Raw genomic sequence first — 21,200 nt, forward strand, 5'->3', positions numbered from 1 at the left:
TATAACAAAATAAAAATCTGCGAATAAATATAAGGCATTCTAAAATATCAGCAAAAAACCAAAGAGTCTAACAAAAATTTCAATGATCTAAATTTTACTCTGTAGATTCATATAGTCTTCAAAATAGATTTAGTTGTAGTGCTACACATTAATTATATTCAACTGCTTATCAAAATATCCTTTTTATCTGGTAGCTAAATGTTACTACTTAAAAAAAAAGTTAAGTGCTTGAGGGAATAAAAATGCAGCAGAAAATTACAGGAGCCCACATATCCTTTTTCTTAAATTTAATTTGTCATATATAAGGTTTTTATATACAATCAGTGTGCATTGTAACAGTTTATATTAAAAGTCAATCAAGTTTATCTAAAATGTTACCTGGCTGCATAGCACATTTGACATTATTGCCCACATGAAAAGGGAAAACAAATGGATTTACATAACTTTTGGCCATTTTGGATTCTGGAAGTGTTCATACACCTACCCTTTTAAACCAAATGCATCTGAAAATAATGTTTCCAGAGCATGCAGTTTAGATCTTACATTATTATCTCAGTATTTTCCTACTACAAACACTATATTGACCAAAAAATAAAAAGAAAAAAGAAAAAGAAATAACATGTATTTAATAGTCAATATAAAATGAGGACTAATGGAATTAAGTGGCCCCTTTCCCCATTTTTTACATTCTAAACAATGATTCCATCAAGACAAATCATTAAAAAGTGTTATTACACTGATTTTTTTTTTAAACAATAAGAAGGCCTGAGTTGGTAGGGAAAGGAACAGTCAAAAAAAGCCTGAGAAAGGGAAGGAAGGAAAGCTCATTTAATCTATTTACAATAATTTACAGTCATTTTTTTTGTGTATGTAAAAAGGCATAATAATAGATCACAAACAGGAAATTCCTGGCTATTTTACAGATATAAGTACAGAATTTAAATATTCAAGCTTGTGATGAAAAGCGGCAAGGTGGTCGCAGTGTACAATGTAAACAAGTAGCTTTGGAAAGTGAACAAAATCCTTGAGTGTTTTTTCTTTATTAAGAAAAGAACTCTCTTTCATTCCTTCCTGAAACATGATCACAGGTCAGAGTAAAGTTCATATACAAACATAATTTAAATGGAGGTCAGTCTAAAATCACTGACTTAAAAACAGTTTTATCCAGCCTATATGGAAGGGCAGTGTTGAGGTCCCTGTAATAGTAAACATTTTCAATTTCTTTAAAAAAGAAAAAAAAAGTACTACAATATTTGTAGTACAGTGCAGCATAATCCTTAAATATAAAAATATTTTCTCTTCTGTTGGGATAATAGACCTTGCATCCTGGAAAGAAGTAACAATACTGCTACTGATAGAAGATCTGTTTATATCTTTCAAGTCATGTAAGGCAATTACTGTGTTGGTTTATGATATATGGCTAAAAGAAAAGTCCAGAAAGACAACACATCAGTTTTTGTTATGTTTTCCGATTACTCCAGGTATGCTCAGGTGTACTTTTGTGTTCAATTGAGTGTTCAAATGGAGATCTGGAGCCATAAGGAGACCTCTGATCCAGTGGTGATCTAGGCCCACTACTGGAAGCTCTGTGGTCCATTTGCCAATCTGAGTGATACCTATAATCCCTGGAAGATTTATGATGTGTATATTCAGAGCTTGACCGATGATCTGAATGAGAGCGATGATCTGAATGAGTGCGATGATCTGAATGAGATCTATCTTTTAAACTTCCTTCCAAATTTGACCTGTGATCTCTACTCCTGTGATCATCCAGTTTTCTGTGTTTCTCTCGATCACTGTAATATCTAATAAAGAGAAATTAGGAATTTTAAATTAATAAAGCAAATTAAATGTCTCTGAATAAATAATATTTTATTAAAAATAAAACAAAAATACTTTAAAGCATACTTTTAATTGTATACAAGTTCAGTGTTTCATTATAGAACTTTCTAAGTAAGCTTAAAACTCACTGGAAATACCTCTGCATGCCTTTGAATTCACAAAACAGTGAACTATACAGACCACCTCAGACAGCATCTAATCTTACATGCTCATTTTATATTGGTTGCTACTTTTTATTTTATGCATCATTTGTATTAATGCATCTTAATTATCCAAAAGCTGAAATTAAGATAACTTACAACTATCTAGAATACACTTGAAATCAGAGCCTTGTTATGAGCCTCTAGCAGGAAAAACTAACTCTCTAAAAGGCAGTCTGTGAAATAATTTGTAAAAGACAATTTTCATTGGTTTAATGATACCTTTCAAAAGCTTTCCTTAGGTTTGATTAATTACATGAGTCATTATTGCAATGCTCCTAAATGCAGCAGTTTGCTAAAAAAATAATTAGAGCAGTTTAAGGAAAAGTCATCTTTAAAATGTTTCCCTTTTTCAAATAAAGTACACTGAAATATTTACTACTACAAATACGGTTTTTCCTTTTCATTTTGTGCCCTTCTGTAATTTTAAGAGCCATTCCACATTTGATGTATGTATAATATGACAGTGCTTCTCATAGAGAAAAAATTGCAGTGAGAGCAATTAAAATACAAAGAAAATCTTCCAATTTCTTTATGTCTCATCTTTACTTTTATTCATTTGTATTTTGCTTGTGGTGATTATTAACTAGTGAAAATATTCCTTTATCAATAAAGGAATAAATAGTGTTATACTGTATTAGATTCAGCTTATTTACTGTCCAAAAAACAACAAAAACCAAAACAATAAACAAAGAAAACATCCTGATTTCAGGACCATCCCAGATGCTGTGATTAAATTTAACTGCAATAAGATGTTTTCACATAAATCCTCCCCCACTTTTTGTTTGTAATGGAATGGAATAAAGAATTTTCTCCATCAAATTTCATCCATAGTCCATGAAGCTTTTATTTTACCCTATTTTATTTTGAAGAGTTTTTGAGCTAATCTTCTCCAAAACCAATGAATCCCATGTCATGTCATGAAATGTCATGAATCCCATGCATGACATATTTACAAAACTCCCTACACTTTCATCTCTTATTGTACTTTGACCTTAAATTTATAATTTAAAAAACAGTTCTTAACAAAAATGTACTAGAATTCATATTTTTCTTATTTATAAATAAACACCTTATTCTCATACAAGGTTTGTTTGATTACTTCAATTTTGAAGAGGCCAATACTGTCAAATATAGTAAATAGAATAAAAAGAGAAATTCATGAATAAGCAAAATTTAAAAACTAATTGTCAAATTTACCTGCTGTCTGGCTTGTAGTGATCCCAGTCGCGATGATCTTTGCCATTACTGAAAGAGGAATAGGGTCTTTTCCTGGAGTCGCTCTTTCTGTAAGAATCTCCCTGATGCCGGTCTTTATGATGATCATGATACTGAGATAAGTGTCTATCCGAAGAATAACTGTCCCTGCTACTGTCGTCATGATTTGTATTCTCTTTTAATCTTTCAACCTCTGTTAGATTAAAAAAAACCCCAACTTTTGTTTATGACTTCCAAAAACTACATGGTAAAAAAAAAGTAACTTTGCTGCTAGATTACAAGAACTCCTGTTTTAACTCCATCTAAAGAAAATCAGTTCCCAAATACAGGTAGCTAAAGCATTTAGAAATAGTCTACTGAAGCAGCAGTAAGACTTACAAAAGGGTCACTTTATTCTGAAATGTGAAAAATCACAACTGAAATATGTAAGGCCTATTTCCTTCTCAGACAATTTCTAATTTTTGTGATTCTTATACAGAAAAAATACATTATTGCGTTCTAAATTAATGTTTTAACTTATCATCATTTTAACAATTCATCATTTCAACAATTATTTTGTAATTTTTAGAAACTGGTAAAAGGTGATTTATGGAAAGGTTAATAAAAAGAAAAAAAGAATTATTATTTAAGATAATAGACTTATTATAATAATGTGGGTATTATCTAAAACAAACCCCCAAAAGGAAAACAATTTTTAAATTTATGTTCCATAACAATAATAAGATTGACTTACCTGGATTTCTAATCACTTGAGCATTCAAGTTGCTGTTCTGGTCATTATTTTGCTAAAATAAATGCACATATGTAAGAATCTTGTAAATGGTGTCAAACCCATTATAAAACAGGAAAAAAAGAAAAACCCTAAACAGAAAATCTCAATGCTGAAAGAAGTCCTTACATAAGATATTAGAATGAATAAATGCCGCATTTGCAGGTATCTTTTTTAAAACACTAAGTATTTGTCTTATGACTTATTAAAATAATTTTAGATTTAACAGAAAAGCTGCAAAATAGTACCAAAGAGTTACCATATGCCTTTCTTCCAGTTTCTCCTAATGTTAGTATATTATATAACATGGTGTAATGATCAAAACTGGTAAGTAGTTAACACTGGTACAACACTATTAACTGAACAATACACTTCATTCAGATTTCACATTTTCCCACTAAGATTATTTTTCCGCTCCGGGATCCAATCTGGAACTCCCATTTAACACTTAGTTTTCATGTTAACTTCCTTCAATGTGGGACAGCTCCTTAGTTTTTTCTTGTCTTCCATTATCTCAACATTTCTGAAGAGTACTAGACAGTTATTATACAGAATACCTCTCAATTGTTTGACATTTTCTTGTGATAAGATTGAGATTATGCAACCTACACAATTGATGTACCTTTTCTCAGGACATCCTATCAGGTGGCTCATGATGTCGATATTACACTGGTGACATTAACCCTGACTGCTTATTTACAGTGGTATAGGGGAGGTTCCTTTTCTAAAAATTATTGTTTTTCTTTGTAATTAATGAACACCTTGGAGGAGATAACTTTTAGACTGTTAATATCTTGTTTCATGTTCACGAATTCTTCTACATTTATTCATTCATTTCTTTTCTAAGGAAAAATGTTTTAGTAACATAAATAAGAAAAAAATGATGCATTAATTTACCTGAGATTCCTGCCGTTTTTTAATAGCGTGCTTATATAACTTATGCAATTTCCTTGCATCAAACTCAGTAAACTTAGATACGAAAATCCACAGGTTCCTAGAAGAAGAAAGGTAAATTAGTCTGGTGGGAAATATCTGCTTTTTCATAATTCCTTCTACAGAAACAAAAATACACACATACTTTACCCTCTACAGAATACAGTCTAAGAAGATTATTTTTAGTGTTTTTAAAAAAACATCATATATGGGTAAAACTCAAAATGAAACTAAACATTAGGTTTTACTTCTTTTCCAAATCCCTTCATTTTTATAATTTTTCAAGTGAAAAGTAGTAATCAATCCTAATTTGAAACCAGAGATGCAAATTTACAAATCAGGAAAGGACTCATAATATGATTCAGATTAGTTATAAAAGGAACAAGTTACATTAATAGTCTTGTTCTAAATATAACATCAGTAATATAAGCTTGTGAAAAAATGGGTCCTAAAGAATGCATTAAGAAACTGTCATTTTATAATTTTGATGTAATGGTCATGAGAGTAATTATGAACTATGGACAGCATGGTGTCTTTAGGCCTCTCTTCCCACCCACCCCAAGGCAAGAATTAGTAACTGATCACAGTACTCTATCATGATAAATTCAGATGCAGCCTATGAGTGTTTCTCAACACAGCTTCTTCAATAAGGTGCCACTCATGTGCCACTCATAATCAGTGACACGTGAGTTGAAGTCTACCCACTACCACTGAAGTAGTAATGGTTTCACATACTCACAATTTTTTCTTAAATGTTTTTCAGGTATTTTAAAATATGATTTTGAATCTTCCTTATATAAATAGGGTAGAAAAATTACTAATTAGCCAATGATGGAGTTTAGCAGATTACCCAATATAAACATCTTTAATGAATCAATCAATTTTAAGAAATTAAAAAAGAAAAAACCTCTTTGTATGAATAACAACTATCCAGAAAAAAGCCATCCTCCAATGACATTGGTGGAAGGAAGAAGGTCTGAGAAAGCAAAAAGCCTTGTCTGGAAAATAACTTTACATTCTATTTTATGGAAGAGATTATATAAAAGCACTTACTTTGGAGACTTCTAAATGACTGACACAGATTTCAAATAACAAGCACCTATTGCTTATGACTACAAAGCACACATTAAGTTATAAAACCTGGAATGAGATACTACTGATAATAGGTGCTTTATACAGTTTTTATATTTTCAAAGCTCTTTTCTATTATTTAATTCCACAAATAACCTTTAGGTGGGCATAGTAAATATAGCATCCATTTTTTAAAATGAATAAGCAAATGAAGTAATGAGGCTAAATGACTTACCTAAATTCATATAGCTAAGTAAAGCTAGAACACAGGGCTCTTAATTCACTTTCCACTAAGATAAGTAATTCCCAACCTTTTGATTTTGACATCAACATGCAGGAATAGCTGCTGGCTAGTAAATTACTAAAAAATTGCTAGGTGTCAGTAAATTTTGGAATGCGTAAACCTGTGAGTTATGTATTAACCACAAAATTACCCAGGCACATGTGCATACAGAGGTGAGTAATTGTTCTAGAAGAATTCATGTCAGTGTTCTTATGATAGCTGTGGCTTTTACAGAGCTTTCTTTGTTTCATTAATTATATAAATTACCATTAGTATTATGAACTTATTTTATGAAGGTTGTCTGCTTCACTGCAGCAGATGATATTTATCCTTCATAAATATTTTCATCTCTAATTTTACAAAAACAAGACTGTGAAATTGCATTGCAAATTAAAGAGCAGTCACCCATATGCTCATATGTAATGGACACATATATGCATAATACTCTCACAATTTGCTTCTATAGTGATATTTCATAGCCTGTGAAATTGGGGTATTGATATAAATTACAGCATATTAAGGCACAGAATCTATTATTATCAGGCTTTTTTAAACTAATGGAACACTTTCACAATGCATATGCAGAGATTATTTTCTTAATTTTTTTCAACATCATGAAAATTTTCAAACATACATCAAAGATAAAGGAAGTTTACAATGGTTACCCACATTCCTACCACCTAGATTTTAGTATTAATATTTTAATATGCTAGATTCATGACATATTATTTCATACATTCATCCCTGTCAATCCATTTAATTTTTGTTTGCATTTCAAAGAAAAATTCTGGAATTAGTATTTTCCCCCTAAGTACTTCAGCATATGTATCATTAGTTGATACCTATTCACTTTCTTTTAAAGATAAAATATACATAAAATAAAATGTACAATTTTTAAGTTTATACTTGCTGAGTTTTGCTAATTAATATACTATGTAGCCCCAAAACATATCAAGAAAGTTCTGTTTTACTTTTTCACAAAGTCTAAGTTCTTTACCAATGGAGAGTTTTAACAGACAATGGATAATGAATGGTCCAAAAAATTGAGAAGCACTCCCTAGACTCCATTACCCCATGTAATCCATTATCAATGAAGTCAGGTGGATAAAAACTAAGGGGGGAAAAACAAGAAGGTAAGTTGCCCAGCTGGGTAAAAAGAGGAATCAAACTTTTGGAGGTAAAGGCGAACATGAAGAAATATATCTCCCGGGTACTAATATCTTTTGTTTCAGAGGTTTTCCCTACCCACTCCCCTTCTCCTAATAAACTAAATCCAAAATAGCATTATATTTGTATTAGTCACAATATAATTTCACCAAGATGTTTATTTCTTATCTTTCTACCGAAGTAAAATAGATTTTCTCTCTTTTTACAACTTCAAAAATATAAACTCTTAAGTTCTAAAAAAGTGGTAGATAGTACACAATGAAATACTTTCAGATAGAAACCGAGTTCTTTTAAACTAAAAGTAGGAAAGACATTTAATATAATCCTTTAAATTAACTAAATTTAGCTTTAAAAATAATTCACTGCATTGCCTTTATTTTCCTAATTTTATCAAAGGTAAGTGACAATCAAGACATTTTGGGAGCCACTGACAGAGAAAATTTCACTTTGGATTCTGAATGTAAAAAGATTCTCATGAAAGTCTAATGTATACAAGGTCTGTCCAGAAGGTATCCAGCCATGTAATATGAAATATAGAGACATTTATTGAAGAAGATACAAATACAAGAAACACAGTACACAGGACAATGACACCTCAGTCTCCTTCAAAGTAGGCACCTTGGGACCTCACACAGTTCTCCCAATTGCTATCAGCTGCCCCATCGTATTTTCCTGAATCTCACCGATGGTCTGAAATCTCTTCCCTTTCAAAGATGATTTTACTTTTGGGAAAAACCAGAAATTACAGGGCACCAAATCTGAGCTGTAGAGGGGCTGAGTCACCTGGGTGATTTGATGTTTTGCCAAAAAACTGCTTGTGCAGTGACGCATGAGCAGGTGCGTTGTCATAATAAAGCTGCCAATCACCAGCTGCCCGTAGCTGCAGCCCTCTGAATTATCAAAATAGTTTTCATGGAGGAATGTTCAAGCTTAACATAAAATTTGATGCAGATTTATTGCTCTTCACTCAGTCATTTTGAATGTGATGGCCACACAGTACACATGCTCACTCAATGGCACATACCACTTCCACTGACTAGTACAGTGAAGGCATCATTGTTCACACATGCACATTCCAGTCCACTCTCCTTGGCTGCCAGGTTACATAAGATGTCCTGCAAACCATTCTCGTTATATTAACAATGGCTGGAGTTTTTCTGGACAGACCTCGTATAACTGAACTTTACTGTATTCTTGTTCTCTGGCTTTGAGCTTTGGGAATCATCAAATGACTTGAAAGAACTTGAAAAGGATGAAATAACTGTTTTATGGTATTTAAGAAAAGCATTAAAATCTCCAGTCAGTATATATATTCCAACCAAAAATAAAAAACTAAGCCAGAATATATGAATGTAGTACTTTAGGATTATTCTCCCCTATCCCTCATAATATATCTTATCATTATCATTTAGTAAGTAGAAAATACATAGTGCCTTAAAATTTATAAAGGACTTCAAATACAGATGTTGTCATTTCACAGATGAGAATACCAGGGAGCTCAGAGATATTGGTAACTGTTCAAGGCCACAAAGCCCAAAATTAGCCAAGATGAGGACTGAGCACATCTTCTGAGGCCAAGTCTAGTGAATATTCCTGCTATTATATAGGCACATGACTTCAGGCTGTTATTACTGTCCATTCACGGTTTTAGTTTCTTTAGACATGATAGCATAGTTTCATTTGTTTTCAAAAGCCTAGTGACCATGATCAACTTCCTATCTCCTCTCTCTAAAAGGAATCCTAGTTGAATTTAAGGAGAAAAGAAATAAGTATAGATTTTTTTTTAAACTTTAGATTAATCATAATTATTCCTCTAGAAATGTTACTACAGTTTTTTGTTTTGATGTGTAGCTGCACTGCATATAGCAAAGAAATCAGCAGACTAATAAACTGATACTAGGGACTGGTTTGTGTTCATTTTATTTTTTTTCCAAACTTGCGTAAGTTTGGTTTAATACTCATCTGGATCTGGTAATCATCAAGTGATTTGTATAGTATTATAGCAGTTTAGTTACAATTTTAGTATCAACTGTGTTGCTACTGCTTCTATAATAAAGGGGAAAATAGAACTGTGCATTTTATATTGCTTGAGGATACTAATTTTTATAATTTCATACTCATATCCAAAGATGAATTGCTAAGGATATGTAACAATAAATGTATTTGGCACACTAATCTCTAAAGATATTACTGAGAATAATTTGGTGAATTGTGATGATTTAAAGAAATAAAACAATATGAATTTTAATGAGTTTTCATTATCTCTTATTTAAAGGCAGAGATACAAACTGTGATTATCATGATGCATAATTAAGTTATCACTCATGAATAAAACAGCTTTAAAGAAACAATAAAAACAATCATCTATCTTTAAGTTACCTCTCTAAACATAACTGTTATTAAATTTCAAAAGTAGAAAAATAAATTGAAATATAAGAGACAAATAGATGGTTACATAACTACAAATTGAACAGTTCCCAAAAAGTACATCACTTACTTTCTCCACTGTTTGATTTGTTCAGGATTTGTATACTCCTTCAGACATTCCGTGATATGGTCTCCAATTTTTATTAAACATTGTCTAGTATGCTCTAGTTGTTCTCTTTCTGAAAGGCCTTTCTCAGGCCTATCAAGTTGTTTCAAAGCTGCTTTGACAGGCCTCATTCTTTCTTTACACTTTAAAAGGGAAAAATTAAGAACATAAATACACATATCAAAAGAGATATAAAAGATATAAATTCAACAAAGATCTTTCAATGATCTTTACATGAGTAAATATAGCATTGTTTGATGTTAAAATAAGCATTAATTCACACCTCACAGCTCTTAAATACCAGGGGTTTCCCCCTCAGATTCTCTTTGGAAAGTAAGGCTTTCATTAACATTTAAAAAGTCAGTCTTTGTGTAAGTAAACACTTTGGATTTGACTTACCTTCTATAAAAATGGTACTTTTTCTCTGAAACACACCACTCTAAGCAGTCTTAAATGCAGAATTTTAAAATATAATAAAATACATCAGAATATAACTTAATATCCTATATTCACTATAACAGAATAAAATATAAAAAATAAGGACCTTATAAAATAAACTGGCAAAGCTATTAAAATCAAAATAGCTACAAGTATAAACTGTCTGTCTTCTAAACCTTTGGGACAAAACAAAGTAGCCAATGATGAATTTTGTTACTATCATATTTTGATGGTCATTGAGTTGGGGGTGGTTGATAGAAACCAACCTTTTCCTTGGCTGTCAAAAGGACAATATACTAAAAACTGTATGATTCAGCTAAACTCTAATTTCTGTAATAAAACCTGACCTATACTAAAACCAGACTAAAAAATATTACTAAAAAAGGAAGTTATAGATAAGTTTTACTTACATATATAAATGTAAAACAATATAATAATTGTATCTACTTGTAGCAAGTTGGGTTAATTGAAGGAATGCATGGCTGAATTCACTACAGATAACATATTTAGTTGATCCAACACCATTTATTTTAAAAAAGAAAGCCGCACATCACTGCTGTTCAGGGCCATTCTTATAAAAATTCAATGTGCATATATGTGTGGATTTGTTTCTGAGTACTTTGTTTTACTGACCTACTTGTCCAAATCACTTTGGAAGTTTTCCATCTTTTATCAAGAATAATTTAAATAGCATTGGAATTTTGTGTTTCTTAGTTAAAATTAAAACTGAGCAAGGCCTGATGTCTTTTTTTAAAAAGGGAAAATCTTTAATATCCTTCCTAATTTTTGGCATTACTCATACCTGTTCTTGTATACCTTCCTTGTTTCTTGCTCAATGTTTGTAGTTTATAATCTACTAAAAAATTGTTTATTCGATGTATGTAAGTTCAGTGCACACTATGTTCTAGGCATTGTTCTAGACTCAGGAGAAAGAACAGTAAAATAAGGAAATAATCAGGATCAGAGCAGAAATAAATGACATAGAAACTAAAAAAACAATTCAAAACATCAATGAATCCAGGAGCTGCAATTTATTAAGTTTTTTCAAATTGATTCTAAACTTAAGATACCTTTTAAATATATTGCTTTTATCAACCTGAATTGCAGTACCAGCAAATTCAAAGAAACTTCTAAATTAAAAGCTCCAAAAATAAAATTGCAATTTAAATGTTAGAATTATTACAAATAAACAGAAAGTCTACTACTACTTACAATGCTGAATGTCTTCTGATCCAGCTCTTCAGATTCTTCAGATAAGGGAACTGGTTCACCACTTGCAGTGATATGAACTAGAGCATCTGACATTGAAGATTTCTTGGATTTTTCCTTGCTATCAGACTTAGATTCACTCAACTGAAGAAAAATTGAAAATAAAACAAAAACAAACCCAACAATAACAAAGGCAAAATGATTAACACTTCCAGAAAACAATTACTCTATTAGGGTCTACAACTGTTTATTCACATTTAATATTCTTATCTATTTTATTTTTTCTGATTTTATTTGGAGAAACCAAAAATAAAGCTACTCTGTTATGTAACCCTACAGGTATTTTTAAAAAGAATTTAAACCTATTTTTCTCTTCTACGAGATACCCACATGTTTTTAACTCAGTTACTAAGACTAATTTGAGTCTTAGATAGGCAATTTATTCTCCTAAAATGTAAACAAGTTGAGTGCATAACTTTCTCAAGTTTACATTGTGATTTGCATACCTTTTCTTCCTTTATGTCTTTTTCTTTCTGCATAGCTTCTATAGCTTCTTTTACTTTGTTTTCTCTTTTTTCTTTAAAATCTTTTTCTTTTATATCTTTCTTATCCTCTTTTTCTTTTATCTCCCTTTTAAGTTCTCTTTTATTTTCCTTTTCTTTTGCTTCCCTCTTTTCTTCTGGTTCCTTCTTTATACAAACATCTGGCTCAGGTTTTTCTTCACTGTCTCTTTCTGTTTTAATTTTTTTATTTGGATGTTTCACAGAAGTGATCTCATTCTGGAAAGTGCAAGTATGGCCAATGTATTACTAACCAAATCTTGACAAAGATTAATTTCTTTTTTTTTTGCATGACTATCGATTGCATGTATGTGGATTCTGAAATAACCCAGAATCCCATTAATAATGACACATGCAATGTCTTCTTAAAACAACTAATGTAAGCCAGTCTCATACAAAATTCATGATAAAATTAAAGGAGACAGAACCTCATTCAAATGGCAAATGTTTGAAAAGGAAGGACCTTTGTTCTATCTCTCTAGTGTAGTACATTATAATACAATATAATATTGTACTAGATGAGTAGAATACTGTTCTGTAAATGAGACTACATAGTAAACTACAAACGAAAAACAAAAAACCTTCAGAACCAAAAGTAAAATTTCAGGCCTTAGTTGAAATTTCAAATGTAAAATATACCGAAACATGCCATGTTCCTTTCTATGTAACAGGTTGCTTTTCTAAAACACATTCTTACCTTATCATCTTCATCAGATTTTTCTGAGGGCAGGGGAGAAGAATCGCTCTTTATTTCCTCTTTCACTTTTATAGACTTCATTGCTTTATTCTTCTTGGCTCTAGCTTTTCTCCTCTTTGAACCTCCCTAAAAATAATTATTTTTATTCTAATCAACTCCATAGATTCCATTTATAAAATAACTTCTTAAATCTTGAATCAAAAAAGGAGGAACACATATTTTTACCCAGTCCTTATATACCGAGCTTGGAGAGTCAATGAAAGTCATATAACTTAACAAAAAGGAATTAGAGAGAAGTAGAACTAGAGAGAAGTAGGAGGGTTTTTCGCCCTCCTAAGTTATTATCTTCATCTAAAATTAATGCTACCAGAAGCAGCATTAGAAATTATTTTTAATGGTACATAGGCAGCTATGACATTGTGGTCATAGATAAACTTTCAAAGATTGCTGTAGTTTCCAATCACCTCTCTTTTAGTGTCTTTTTCCTACTTTTTGGAGCCTCCTCATATGTAAGTTCAGTGATCTTTAATGCTGTCCCTTAGGCTTTCCAGTGTCTCCAAATAACACAGTAATGGAGGCCTGACCTCTCAAAAAGCACTCTATTCTAAACAAGTTGCCCTACTTCCTCTCCAAATACTAGGGAAAAAAAAAAAAAAATCAAAAACCTAATCTCACTTCTGAAAAGACATGACTCATCAGTGTTAACATAAATGCTGAGAAAATTTAAGGCAAAAGTACTACCATATTTAAATAAAGATAGTAAATTATAGGAAAATATACTTTCAAGTACATATTAACCAAGATGTCTAGTGTGATTTTTAACTGGTGTGCCACTGTAATTTTTAAAACATGCAATACCTGACTGTTTAGTCAGGAGCACTGACCTCTTTTCCCTTAGAATGTCAAATAAAAAAATGACAACAGCCAACAAAACAATAGCCATCTGGTGTGAATGAATCAAAAGTATACCTATTATGTTTTGTCAGATCAGCAAAAAGTATATTTTTTTTGGTGTGCCACAGAATTTTAGTAGTTTATGTGTGACATGAAATGAAAAAGGTTGAAAATTTCTGGTCTAGGGTAATCAGCAAACTAGACTTATCTTACTGAAAAGTAAACTGCTCTTAAGTATCTGAATTTTAACTTACTGCACCAGAAAGTCTCTGAGCTTCTTTTCTTGCAAGATCTTTACTAAGTAATTTGATGAGGTAGTCTGCACGTGTCTGCAACTGTTTTGCTTGTGGTTTTTTATCAGGGTCATCAGGAAGAATCTAAAAAGCAATTTTTTCAGGTTGTTTTTAATTAACATGAAAAATTTAAAAGTTAAAAAGTGCTTACTCATTTTAAAAAATATATGTAATTCACTAACAAATTATAATTCTTTAAATTTAATGACTTAGAATATAAAATACATTTTTAAAAATATCTATGACAGACAAAGATTTGGTTTCCCTGGAAAGAATCCTAAATACATACATAAGAAAAAAATCCCTCTATTTGAAATAAGAATACATAGTGTAAAGTTAGAAATTTCTTTTAATGTGCAATAGTGTATTTAGCATCCAATGTTATTAAACATTATGGTATTCTTATAAAAGTATACTTGCTATAAAGTATACAAAACTACCCAGAATACAAAGTATCATCTATCTAGAAGTTGACCTACAACAGGCATTGTGAGAAAAATTTTACAGTGGTTTTACAATAGTTTAGATTAAAAATTTTACAATAGTTTAGATTAAATTTTACAATAGTTTAGATTAAAACTTAATCTAAACTATTAAGTTTTGCTTTATAGTATCAAATGACAAAAATACTAGTATCTGAAGGTTCCCATTTATTTGTGAAGTGAAAACATAAAATAGTAACTTAAATGATAAAAATAAGGCAATGCCTGTGTGTTTTCATTCTGGGCAATGTAATGATTTTCACTAATGTGGTAACATCAAATCACCAAAAATCCTAAACATGGTTTAATTATTAAAAACATTATAAAATATTTCAGAATCCTTTTATTGACCTTGGATTAATCTAGTTAATAATGTAATGATTTACTTTTAACCTAAAGAAAAATAAACCTATGTCTTAGAAACAAAAATATAATTTCAGAGGTAAAGCAAAATCTCAGAGATCATTTGTAATTCAATCTCTTCATGAAAACAGGTTCTAAAGAAGCCAAGATCACACAACTAGCTAGAACCTTGGTTTCTTGACTCACAGTTGATTTTAAAAGCAAAATTAAACTCAACATTAATGAGCAACAGAATCAAGAAATATTTAAGTACCTTGTGTGTTAGACTGAGGTCAGGATCCATTTTAATCATTTCCCAGCTCCCGTATCCATATTCGTATATACCAATTAACAAATTGGAATCATCTTCTTTGCCCCAGTCTATGTCAAAATGAGCTGCCTTTGTATGGCATGGGATAGTGTACCTAGCATTGAAGTTAATAACCAATGTCAAGTTTACAATTGCCTTATTAAAAATTAACTTTGAAAAACATAGTAAGTCATTAGAACTTATTTTTATGTTTAAAAACATTTGAGTCAAAGTAGCCGACGACATAAGAAACATTTTTAAACTACAATCATACCTAAATTATTCAATAACGATAAATATTTTAACAATGGAAAACATAAACTCACTGCTTTCTTTCTTCTGGATCTGAAGGAATGGATTTGTGCAATGGTATTAATTCTTCTTCATGGGAGATGACTAGCTTGGCATTCACCTGCACTCCTGATATTCGGAATGTTGGACCCTTTACTTTTCCAAGTCTACCACCTTAATTTTTTAAAACAAACGTAAAAAAAGTACAAAATATGTAACTCTACAAAATAACAAAGCAACATGTTATTAGTTATATAAATAAGTATTACTTATTTACCTATATTAGTATGATTTTTATTATTGAGGGACTTGCCAGCAAACCTTAAATTTCACTACAAGATTTTTCAGTACATATTAGTGATTAAAATATAGCAGATGTGGATTCATAAAAAGTATTTCATGTATTTGTTTTACCAACTGCAGAAGATATATCAATCTATTAATATGGCTAGCATTTAAATAAGATTTCTAGTATGATTTTATTTCAGTATATCTGATTTCTAAATCTAAGTATTTTTATTTAGTGGCCCTGGCCAGTGTGGTTCAGTTGGTTAGAGCGGCAACCCATAAACCAAAAGGTTGCAGAGGGTATATGCCTAGGTTGTGGGTTTGGTTCCCAGTTAGGGTGTGTGCAGGAGGCAACCAACTGATGTTTCTCTCTTACATCAATGGTTCTCTCCCTCTCTTTCTCCCTTCCTTCTCCTCTCACTAAAATCAATGAACATGACCTCAGGTGAGGATAAAAAATTAAAAATAAATTACCATATTTTTCAGACTATAAGATGCACTCCACCCCCACCCCCCCAATTTGGGAGGAAAATGGGGGTGCATCTTATACTCCGAAAGTAGCTAACCCGGCCTGCTGGGGGAAGGGGGGGTGTGGCGGTGGAACAGGTTTTTTTTCCCTATTTTCCTCCTCTAAAACCTAGGTATGTCTTATGGTCCGGTGCATCTTATAGTCCGAAAAATACGGTAAATAAATATTTTTATTTAGTGGACAAACTGAAAAATAAATATGATGAAGTAACTATGCCACAAACCAATATTACTTGTGTATTCTTACAATATCTTTTCCCAGTATGCTAAAAATACAGTACAACTAACAGCAATTCCTAACATTACCTTACAGTTTGAATTAAACCAGGCAGACAGATTCTGTTGCCTTCAACAATACAATTCTGTCCTCTATTTCCCATTACCCAGCAATGGCTTTGCTTTGTTTTGTAAGGCATATTTTAAGACTAATGAATAGGTAACTTAAGATACAGTACCTACCAACTCAGTAAAAACATATTTTAAAACTGCCCTTTACTGCTCTCATTTTAAACATTACCTGTCCGTTCTGTTCCTGAAGAATTATCCTTTAAAGCTTTAATGCAACCATTATGTACCAATTCTCCTAGTCGTCTTAGGTCTGTTTCTGACTTATCAACTAGTTCAGCATCTCGAGCAATTGCATCTAATCTGTAATAAAATAATACAATTTTCAGGTAAATATGCAGACTAAGTTTCACTCTGTCTCAAGTGTACAAATCACACTAGTACATTCCCTGTTAATTCTAGTTCACAAAACTGGCACAAGATATATAAAAACCAGGAAGATTTGATGAGGAAACAATTCATCTACATATTCAAGAATAATAATAAAGTTAATCAGTTCATTACAGAGCAAATGGTATACTCTAAGTTTGAAGATTAATAATTTATATATACTTCTATATTATGAAGATTAATACATAATACTTCTAAAAGAGCTTTTCATCACTGATCAGATCTTAAATTCAAAAGGATGTGGTTAAGTATTATAATTATAAATGAAAAAGGTATTATAAAAGTTCTATACTTTATAAACTATGAACTGAATAGACAATATGAATAATTATTAATGTTCAAAATGTTTTTTGCATCAAAAAATAATTATGCAAGTCTTTCACTGTATTGTATACAAGTCATCTAAAAATAAAACAGAAAATACCTTTATTTTAAGAGGGAGTTTTGGAAAGAAAAAATAAGGTTAAACCAATTTGAGTCTTTGCCACTCTATATCCAGACAGTGGGTTTGCCACAACAAAGAACGGAGAATATCCAAATTACCAACAATGACTTAGATTAACTGATAACTTAAAAAAAAAAAAAAAAAAAAAACCTGTCCTGACAACTTGGATTTTAATAGTTTATATAAAAAGCAGCTGTATTTAGGGAAACTTAAGTAAATTTCCCTAGTAAGGGAAAATAAAACTGTCTTTAACATCAACTCAGTTTTTCTAAGAATAAATCTGCTAGTGATAAAAAGTAAGTAAAGCACTTACTTTTACCTTTACCGAAAAATACCTTAGAATTGTAAAAATGCAAAGTATTTTATAGAAAGCTTCATTGGCAGATAAAATTTTAGAGACTAGAAAAAATTAAGGATGGTACAAAAACATTTTTCAAAACTATACTTGAATTTTGGTTGATACAGATGAACTCTGTAAATGCGTATTAAAAGCAAATTTAACAAAGTACCTAAACTGAGTATTAGTATAAACAAATAAAGCTGACAAGTACATAAAACACACTGTAATTCTGTAAAAATAACAGATGTATTTACCTTTCCAGAGGGCCACCGAATTTCTTGTAACTCTTGATAAACCTAACAGAAAATAATTGTTTGATTTAAATGCAGGCTTCACTACCCACTATATATATGTACAAATATATAAAAATAAGAAAAAAACTTGTTAGCACTCAAATTAATTCAAGGTACTGTTACTACCAAAAATAAATAAACCATGCTAGAAACCAAAGTGTTGAAACATTAACATATACCAAGTAAAACAAGACATATTTTAACACCCAGGATGATGTTTAGGAACCAATATAAATAAAACAATAGAAGCTAAATTTTATTTTAGAAATTACTTTATTATTTTCACAAGACAAAAAAAAAAAAAAGGTTTAAGACTACCACAGGAAGTGCCTCCAGAATTATCAATCATATTATACTTCCTAATATTCATAAAATTTAACTAAAAATAGTTTTAATTCAGATATATGATATTAAACCAACAATGGAAAAGAAAAAGTTTACTTAAGAACAAAGCTACCCAAAGTGGTTGATGGATGAGAGAAAATATCCAGGAAAAGTAGAAGTTGAAATGCTTCTTCAACTAAAGACAGAGAGTCCAGCAAATCAGATGGTCATAAAATAACCTTAATAAAATCTAACAACATATTTAATTTTCTGGTAGAAAGAATGAGGAAGAACTTTATTGGGCATGTCTATGATGTAAAAGAAGAGAGTTACAATGGCTTAAAAGAAACAACATACTCTCAAAATACATGAACAACCTTTTTACAAATTTCATAAGCAAAATTATTACATAAACAAAAGTAAATGATTATTCTATTTCCCATAAATACATCTGCATATAGAAATAAACATATTTTGAAAGAAAACAATTTATTATTATTGTTTTATGTACAAATTATTTTATGTAGTCAATCTTACCTCAGTTCCTACTTGAACATATCAGAAATACCCTTAACATGGTTACTTTCAAAAAACAAATCACTTCATAATTTAAAAACTAGAAAAATATGGAACTAAATTATTCCCACATAAAAATAGTAATGTTGGGAGTCATATAAGTGCAGTGAGAATTTTTATTAAATAAGTCTAATGTACTGAAATATACATTCATTATCAAAAAGGTCACTATTCTGAACCACATTAATAAAACCAAAAAAATTTAGCAGTCTAAATAGACTAACAATAAATAAATATATAATAGACAAAGATTAGATGCCAAACATTTTTCCTCATAGTTATAATGAACACCCAAAAGCAGAACCCACCCAATCCCTATATAATTATCACATATTTGTCTTCTGTAACACTTTATGTTTGAAAACTATGAGTTTTCTATTTTAGTTTCACACTCTAATAGAAACAAGATGAAGTAAAATGGTGTTATATCATCTTACCGCCGAATTTCTGCGTCACTAAATCCTTTAATATTCTCTCGAGGGATAGTCCGTGGTCTTCCACGTTTCTTTGGCCTTTTCCTTTCTGAGACTGAATCACTATCGGATCCAGAGTATCTCCTACTTCTACTGCGCCTCCCTTCACTTCCATTGAAACTAACCTGAAATTCGATATCAAAAATTTACCCAAGCTTAAAGAAAGTCTCTATTATGAGTAAAGAAAATTATAAAAAAATCGACATTAATTAACAAATCCAAGTGTTTTCATATATCAAAAATGCTCTTCATAAAACTAAAGAGCCAATAAAACAGAAAAACATGGCATGTTAACAATAGTAATTAACCTTAATAAGCAAAACATTCTTATAAATCAGCAGGAAAACACTCACTGCCCTATTGTAAAAATACGAGAAAGTTTAATTAATCAAATAATAGAAGCATAAAATTATACAAGCCCCACTGGTACATTTTTTAAAAATGAGAAACAAAGAAATGCAATTCTTTTATTAATCCATCAACTTGACCAATACTGACTAAGCAATGATAGCTAATATTCGTAATGGTACAGAAAAACAAAAAGTAACACTTCTGGTGGGTATTTAAAGTGGGACTGAGGGCAATTTAGCAATACTGTATCAAAAGCCTTGAAAATGATCATTATGCTGACCCAGTAACATCAGGCCCAGGCATTTTCCCTGACATCAGAAATGTGAAGTAACACTGGCCAATAAAGTCATTCATATCACAGAATTAAAAAAAGAAATGAAAACAATCTAAATGTTTATCAAAGAGACCGGACAAATAATCTATACAGTGGAAAGCAGAGAAGCCATTAAACGTTGTGTTGTAGAATAATTAACATTCACTATATACTGTCAAAGGAAAGAAAGCAACTTCTAAATTAATACTCCATTTAAACTTGGCAAATTGTATGTACTAAAAAATTGGAATTATGTAAAAATATTAGTAGTGGTTATCTCTGGGTGGACAGATTATGTGTCATTTTTCTCCCTGTTCTCCTAAGTATCCATTTATTGGTATTCTAATTAGGTTGATCAGATATTTAAAAGAAAAAAATGCCAGTTGAACCCACATAAACATCCATTAGTTGTTCAAAAGATACACCAAAACGTATTTTCTCTAAGTCTTTAGAATTTTTCCAAAATCTCAGTACCTATTCTGAATACCTTTAATATGTTGACCACTTATTGAAAGTTTTAAGAATGGGCATTTAGTCCTTATTTGTTTTAACCTCCTTTCATTCTTTCACAAGATCTAATACAACGCTATGCTTCCCATCTACTGTAAAAGGAAATCACTACAGGGTTTGAAGAAATAAACACAAACAAGAAACTGCATACATGGGCACTTTCAGGACAAAAACATTATTTGGCTCCATTTCTGCGTGGGATATAGAAAGTTGGTAGGTTGTACCTACCTAGACAACAAAATCATAATCTACAAAATCTAATTTAAAAATCGTAACTTCCTTAAACACATCAAAACAGCAAGGCAATCTAGTAGTTTCAAATATAAGGAAATATAGCAGCTTGTAAGAAGAGAGAGATGAGACTTGAACACTGCCACTTGTGAAGAGCATGAATGGTAGACAACAAGTACCATAAAAGCAGGCAATAGGAAGTTAGGTAAAGTTTGCCAAAGGCTGCATGTGGGCTACCATGAGAGCACAGAATCCCTGGGA

General features: G+C 31.0%; 1 protein-coding gene across 3 annotated transcripts in view; it reads right to left on the bottom strand.

Annotated features, from left to right (window-relative positions):
• Positions 1-272: 272 nt before the first annotated feature.
• CHD1 (chromodomain helicase DNA binding protein 1) overlaps positions 273-21,200 on the bottom strand; it is a 72,352-nt gene continuing 51,424 nt past the window's right edge. For 2 of the 3 annotated variants that reach the window (XM_045197677.3, XM_053911070.1), the window contains exons 24-37: positions 19,499-19,659; positions 18,123-18,164; positions 16,866-16,996; positions 15,568-15,706; positions 15,206-15,356; positions 14,069-14,191; positions 12,921-13,046; positions 12,170-12,442; positions 11,667-11,807; positions 9,981-10,159; positions 4,927-5,023; positions 3,994-4,045; positions 3,243-3,453; positions 273-1,805 (exon numbers count right to left, since the gene is read on the bottom strand). In XM_045197677.3, coding sequence (XP_045053612.2) covers positions 1,460-1,805; positions 3,243-3,453; positions 3,994-4,045; positions 4,927-5,023; positions 9,981-10,159; positions 11,667-11,807; positions 12,170-12,442; positions 12,921-13,046; positions 14,069-14,191; positions 15,206-15,356; positions 15,568-15,706; positions 16,866-16,996; positions 18,123-18,164; positions 19,499-19,659 — 2,172 coding nt within the window. In that variant the 3' untranslated portion in view covers positions 273-1,459. The remainder of the gene's footprint in view (positions 1,806-3,242; positions 3,454-3,993; positions 4,046-4,926; positions 5,024-9,980; positions 10,160-11,666; positions 11,808-12,169; positions 12,443-12,920; positions 13,047-14,068; positions 14,192-15,205; positions 15,357-15,567; positions 15,707-16,865; positions 16,997-18,122; positions 18,165-19,498; positions 19,660-21,200) is intronic. The other variant, XM_024563254.3, reaches the window with a different exon arrangement.

The sequence above is a fragment of the Desmodus rotundus genome, chromosome 1, assembly GCF_022682495.2.
Source record: "Desmodus rotundus isolate HL8 chromosome 1, HLdesRot8A.1, whole genome shotgun sequence".
Lineage (NCBI taxonomy): Eukaryota > Metazoa > Chordata > Mammalia > Chiroptera > Phyllostomidae > Desmodus > Desmodus rotundus.